The sequence below is a fragment of the Manis pentadactyla genome, chromosome 2 (assembly GCF_030020395.1).
Source record: "Manis pentadactyla isolate mManPen7 chromosome 2, mManPen7.hap1, whole genome shotgun sequence".
NCBI classification, from domain to species: Eukaryota; Metazoa; Chordata; class Mammalia; order Pholidota; family Manidae; genus Manis; species Manis pentadactyla.
In genome coordinates this window covers 66057239-66064423 of record NC_080020.1, presented here as the reverse complement: position 1 = coordinate 66064423, position 7185 = coordinate 66057239, and the positions used below count along the sequence as shown (strand labels likewise).

General features: G+C 34.7%; 1 protein-coding gene across 2 annotated transcripts in view; it reads left to right on the top strand.

Annotated features, from left to right (window-relative positions):
• RHOBTB3 (Rho related BTB domain containing 3) overlaps nucleotides 1-7185 on the top strand; it is a 56276-nt gene that overhangs the window by 1225 nt on the left and 47866 nt on the right. For both annotated transcript variants that reach the window (XM_036925734.2, XM_036925733.2), the window contains exon 3: nucleotides 4290-4476. In XM_036925734.2, the coding sequence (XP_036781629.2) occupies nucleotides 4290-4476 (187 nt within the window). The remainder of the gene's footprint in view (nucleotides 1-4289; nucleotides 4477-7185) is intronic.

Here is a 7185-nt window from a genome sequence, read left to right as displayed (position 1 = left end):
AAAGCCCCAGTGGGAATGTGGATCGGTTACCCGTGCACTTCACGACTGTGGTTTGTTGGTACAAATGACAGTTCAGTGTGACAACCCAAGGCGACAGGGTCACTAAGTTTCACCAGCACAGAGCAATGTTTTTTCATGCCTACCCTGTGGGTGATAGTGTAATATTAGTGTTCTAAAAATAAAGTCCTTTGAAAGTGCAACACATGATATTTCACTGGGGAAGTTCAGAAATAGGACCCTTGGAAAGGAGGGGAAAAGACAGCGATTGAGAATTACCTTAAACGACTCATTTACAGCACTATCCACCTTTGAAAAATTTTAATTAGTGCTCTGAATTTTAATAATGCAGATACTCTTAATATATTAGCTATTTGTTTTTAGTGAGTCCTAAATCAGAAATAATATTACTGTTACAGCTTGGAATTTGTAAAAGACTTTAAAATTTGTGATCATTAAGAGAAATTGTAATACAGTTGATAAATTCTACTCTAATTTTTGAGTGTTTGATAAAAGGAGAAAGGAATCTATTCCCTGACACATAAATGATAACAGCAGATTTTAACTGTTTTCATTTATTCTTATTTGAATATTTCTGTTTCTTAACTGGTATTGATGTAATATTGCAGCTAATGATTGCATTTTATAACAAGAAAATTTAGTGTCTGAAAAAGAAAATACACATCGTCATTATGTGAGATTTTTACACTTACAACAGCTTTAAAAGACAATTAGGGGAGATAGGGAAAGAAATGAAAGAAAAATAAAGAATTTCTTTATAATAAATACACATATATAAAGAAATGTATAGAATGTACATAGAAAAATTTCTTTAGTAAATTTCCATTTTACACAAAAGATCACTAGCCTAAATATATGTTATTAGGCCGAAATAAATGCAGAACAGGCTTTTTCAATAACAGGGATGCTATTGAACCCCTAGATATGGCAGTGATGATGCTGGCATAAGAAGCATTGAGAGAGCTTGTGGGCTGGAATCCATGAAAGCAACTGAAACACTTCTTTGACTTTTGTCATTCATTGTGAAAGATCTTACAGTCTAAAAACTTATTGATTCTACATGCAGTTGAGTGAATAGAATAAATAAATGTATGGAAAATAAAATAAGCTGAATTAGGATGTAAGGGTTAGCTTTTGTGTTTTCTCTTTGAACTGTTAAGTCTTTCCTGTTTATGTTGTTAATTTAGCAAAAAAAACAATACTTGTGATCCTCCTGTGTTGGAGTCAGTGAAGTCTTCCAAATGGGTTAACATAAGTCTCTGTGATCTTAATCTTAGCCATATACTGATTGTTATGTTTATTATGCTAATCACCTTTTGTTTTGTAGACTCTGGCCCTCTTTAAGGTACAATTGATTCTAGGTATAGTGGTCTTCAGGCATAGTAGAGTATATTTTGTAGACCTACTCTTTTATAAGGTGCTTTTCTTCTCTTGGTAGTAAGTAAAAGCCCATCAGAGATATTACAGTTGATTGTATTCATCAGCTAATATTTGTACTGGATAAGAATAGTAAATACAGCAGAGCAGATAGAACACAGGTTTTGATATCAAAAGGACCTGATTTCAGATCCCTACATTGCCACTTAGTGGCTGTGTTCTTTGGTAAGTCACTTACTCTCTCTTAGCTTTATTTTCCCTCTATATGAAAGAAATGTTATAATAAATCCTGCCTCCTAGAGCTGTGCTGAAGAGCAAATGAGAGAATGTGTAAAGTTCTTAGCATAGAGGCTGGCAAGTGGTCTGTACTCAGTAAGTGGTAGCTACTATAATAAAGTGCTCATTACAACTTTAGTATAACCATGTATCACTTATATTAAGCAAAAGTCAAGTTTTCCCACATATCAGTCAAGAGTTACGTAAATACAGTACATTCTGGCAGCAACATTAGTATTTAGTTTGTGCTGTATTTGCAGCCCCAGAATTAAGTAGGATAAAAGAGTTGTTTTGCTACAAAAATTCAGATTATTTTTAAAAAGATGTGTTCCATTCTCCAAATGTGGCTCTATGCCTTGTGTTGTATAACCTCCTAGAGGAAATCTTGGAACTGATTTACAGGGGGTGGGAGAATTTGATTTCCTTCATATTTCTAGAAACCAGTGGAGCATTTTTTCTTTGATGTAGTTTGAGAAGAAATGGTGTTGTTTGGTGGTGGTGTATCCTTGGAGTTTGAATGAGATAGTTGTGCTACTCTTTGCTAATTTCTTCTGTAGTTCTGTTGCCTTATTCTGGATCCTTGCCATATATACTTGTCACTTTTAAAATTAATGTGCTTCAAATTCACTTTATGTAGTTCATTATTGAATATGTCTTTCTCAAAACCACTCCTTTTTTTTACAGTTATACTGTTATTTCATTTCTAGATCTTTTCCTGTTTACCAAAAATATTCCATATAAAGCAGTGAGGTTATATGTGCACAGTTTTCCTGTGCAGTGTTTGAAGCTCTGACCAGTATTAAAATAAAATTATTCATAGTCTTTATATCCTCAATATAGCAGTGTTAATGATGCTAAAAGCCATTTGCTCATGGTAATTTCCCTTAAATGTCTTCTTATTCCCCTGTATACCTCTCCAGTTACTCTGGATCTTTAAAGTATTTGGAATGCAAAGAGCAGTTACTTTTGATTTGTTCCCTCTTATGTTTAGTATTTTTATCCCATTCATCTGACTTTGTCCTCTTTCTTTGTTTTACTCATCTACTCTGTTGTACTTGTATTCTTTGAACTTGAGTACTATATCAGGTAGAATTGAAACAGAATGGATTTTGTGGTTTGGGATTTAGAAATTGGCATAGAACTCTGCTGGGAAGCTTTCACATATGCTTTATCTGTGTCCCACTTTACTTCTCCTCCCTCTTATACCCTCCCCTAAGTTCAAGACTTTGTCTTTGGTGTGTTTATATTCCCATGGGTTGCCTTTTTCTGTTGTTGTTCTTTTAATCCTCTTTTAAGAAAATGCTCTATGCATCCTACTTTCAATAGGGTATTCATATCTAAAAATTCTGCAGTTTTTAGATATGAGCATATTTATAGGAAATAGGTGGGTTGGGGGCAGGAATAGGGAGGGACTTGGAGAGATTTTTGTGGGGGCAGGGGAGGTGCTGGTGAGAGGTAGCTCTCTGCAAAAGGGTATTACTTTGTAATACTTCTCCAGAATTTTCCAGTATAGGATAAAAGTTCTGTCACATAGATCTTGATTGACTGATTCAAACACTGTTAACCCTGTTTTGGACTCATATTTCAAAGTGCAAACTTTCATAACCCAACAGTGTTTAGACCTGTTAGCCATATCTAACCATCTATTTTCTTAAACTAGCCTCATTATATCCTAGAAATACATACCAAAGGCCACACAAAAAGGCAAATAATGATTAATAGTTAACTAGAATACCAGAAGAAAGCTATTTATGCATATTTAGCTGTGGTATTAAGTTACATAAAGATATTTTCCTTATTCCATTATTCACACAAAAACTTAGAAAAAATGTTTTTAATGTCAATGCACTAAGTTTTAAGATGTAGGGTCCATAATAAATTACTTGTGCTCCAATTATTAATATAAATATTATTAACTGTAGTCCAGAAGTAAAGATTTCAAAACTGGAAATCCTGGATTTTCAGTTTATATGAGGAAAATACACAACTGGAAAATCTGTTTCTTAGCATGTTAACAACTTATAGTGCACAGTACCTTTTTATGAAACAAAAAGTTGTTTGTTTTGCCCAAACAGGCATACACAATACACATATACAGTACCGTCCAAAGGATGGATAAAGTTGGAAAGTGCATATGAACTTTACAAATATGGATGAAATATATGGAAGTCCACAGAATTCACAGTGTATTACAATTCGAAACACTGACCAATCCTGCAGTGTCTAACTGGGTCACAGAATACTCATACTGATGCCTTTGCATCTAATGGCAAAGTGTTACATTTTCAGATTATTAGGTGATAAAAATATGACAATTTTAAAGCACTGCTTATTTTTTAGGTACAAATATTGAAAGAGGTTGCTTGTTCATTAGATCTCAGGAATTCTCTAGATTTCTATTTTACCAGTACATTGTTGTCTAGGCTAAATGAATGTAAGAAAATAAAAAGGGTAGATTTCAAACATTTTCAATTTTATGTAGTTATTCAAAAATAATTTTTTAAATGAATCCTCAAAATTAAAATACATGAAAACATTTAAACTAATATGTTACAGTTCATTTCATGATTGATTTCAAGACAAGTAGACTAAAGATTGCTCTTTGCCTTTTGGTTTAGGACATTTTTGACAGTGATTGGTATACCTCTCGAAATCTGATTGGGGGTGCTGACATCATTGTGATCAAATACAACGTAAATGACAAGTTTTCATTCCATGAAGTAAAGGATAATTATATTCCAGTGATAAAAAGAGCATTAAATTCAGTTCCAGTTATCATTGCTGCTGTTGGTACCAGACAAAATGGTAAGTATTTGATTTTTTGTGCAGGTACCCTATTAATTACAAATGGTACTAAGCTTATTAATGATTGATACAGTTTTTTGTGTGTGTCAAAAATAAACAACTTGGGTTCAAATGCCAGCTGTTATCTTTACACTGTTGGATATGATAATGAGACATCAAAGGGAAGTACCACAAACTACTGCTGTGATTCTGATGCGTACAAATTTGTCTTCGAAACTGCTCTTCTATAGTAGTGAAGGGAATAAGTAATTGTGTTCCTTTGATAGAGGAGAAGTAATAGGCTGACACTGAGCCCTGGAAAACTCGTTGACAATCGGAAGGTGTATTCAGTTGGAAAGGATAAATTGTCCACATAAGGGAATAGGACTTTTAGGTAGATAGCAGTGAGTGAGCTGAAAACACTGACAGTGCCGCCTAAGAGAGAGGATTTACTCCACGGCTGATGGATTCATTTGGTTTCAGTAGTTGCTGCTATGCATATTACCAAATATCTCAGGGCTAACTCAAAGTTCACTTTGATTTGGTGGTATTTTAATAGTTCTTAGTGTATTTCGTCAGTAAAGCTGTCTTTGAAATAATATTTTCATTCATTTTCTTGCTTATTTCTGAAGCATAGCAAAGTAAAGGACATAAAGATCACTGATCTTAATTGAATGTATTTTTACATGTGAATACATCCATGCAACCATCACACAGATCAATGTATAGAACCTTTGCCTTATTCTAGAAGGCTGTCTAATGCCTCCTCCCAATTAATAACATCCCTTGCCAGAGATAGCTGCTCTTTTGACTTTTAGATTAATTTTATCAATTCTTGAACTATTATTGAACTTCCTACTAATGGAGCTATATGGCATGTAGTATCTTGTGTCTGACTAATTTCAGTTAGCATAATACTCTTGAGATGCATCCATGTTGTGCTTAGCTGTAATTTGTTCCTTTTATTGTTGTATAGCATTCCTTTGTATGAATATGCTGTGATTTATTTATCCATTTTCCTTTTGGTGATGCTTAGGCTGTTTCCTAGGTGTAGAATTGTTGGGTCAAAGTCATAGGGTAACTGTATGTTTAGCATCATTAAATAAAAATAAATCAGGCTTAACCCTTCCTTGACCCCACATCCCCTCTACTTTCTTACCTTTCTTTTGATTGCTAGCTAGATTCTTGAGTCATCTACATTTTCTGACTTCTCATTCATTCTTCAGCCAACTGCAGTCTGACTTTGACTATCATAGTTACATTGGGTTAGTTCTCAGGGTTGACAGTTAAATGCTTATTGCCAAATTTAATTTACACCTAAGTTACATTTTAGTTAAAATTACATTTTAATAAACTTATCCCTTTGGAATTATTCAAACATACCTCTTCTTCCACTTAATAAAGCTACTTTTCTTTTTTGGCTGTTCTCTGTCTTCTTTACTGGTTCCCTCAACTCTTAACATAGGTAACACCAAACCAGCATATCCCATAGTTGTCATCCAGGGTTCCATCCTTTTGGCTGTACCCCTTCTTGCTGTTAACTGACCTTGAACCCACTCATCTGTTGCTCTAGCCTCCCTTGTATAGGCACAGAAGGTTACCAGGCCGTTTCTCTGGTTCCAGTCTCTCTCCTGACTGACCCATCTCCACAGACATCTTCCTCTTTCTACTGAATTGCCTGTCTTGGTCCGTGATGCCAAACCTATCTATTCACCCAAACTGGAATCATCCAACCCAGCTTTCTCTTGCATTCCCCATACCCAGTTGACTAAGCAGCTTTTTTGATTTTACACTTTAAATAAACCTCAAACTCATTGCTTCCTCTTTACCTTCACTGGATTTCTGATCCTGCCCATTTAATTATCTATCACTGTGGCCTTCCTTTTGGTTCCAGATTTTGTAGGACCTGAAATTTAATACAGTTTAGAGGTCCTTTGTCAGGAGAAACCACAAAATGATGGATATATGTATGTATAAAAGTGAATGTTTAGAATGAGAAGAGAAAGCACAAAAAAATACAAATCTAAAAAGATCTAAAAACATTTTTAAAATGTTTCTATTATTTAACAGCTTGAGACTTCTTTATCTTCTCTTTTGTTTTTTGGGCTGCATGGACTTTGATCACTTCATATGATAATCACTTTCTAATATTTTCTGTATAGAGGAGAGAATGATAATGAATTTTTCTTCCAGCATATTTCTTCACTCTGCACATCTTTTTGGTGCTGGGCACTATAGTTTGTGTTGTTTTCGTCTTCCAGCTCAGCACCTTTGTGTCAGGACACCAAGTAAGTCTGCACAGTGGGTGACAGAAACATTACTGAAGGCTATTCATGTACCAGGATGACTTTCAAACACTTAACAAGGATGTGACTGCAAACCACAGATAATGTCTCACTAAACCTAAATTTAAAGTCCTCTTATCAGGGTCCCCAAAATAACCATGGTTACTGCAAGCTGCCTGATGCAATGTGAAATGAGTTGGAGTGGAAAGTGACAGTGTTCTTAACCAAACATAGTTAGAGTATTTTATTTTGCAGATTTGCCAAAAGCATGTGACTGTGTGAAATAATTTATTGCTCAGCTTTCTCCCTGGGCTTTGGAGCGGACCTGCTTGGAACTTGTGTTTCATCAGCTTCATGGTAGATTGGCCTCTCATCTTTTATTCCTGGTTTGCCTCTTTCTGAAATAAATCCTCTCAAAATAATCATTCTAGAATATAAGTCAGAT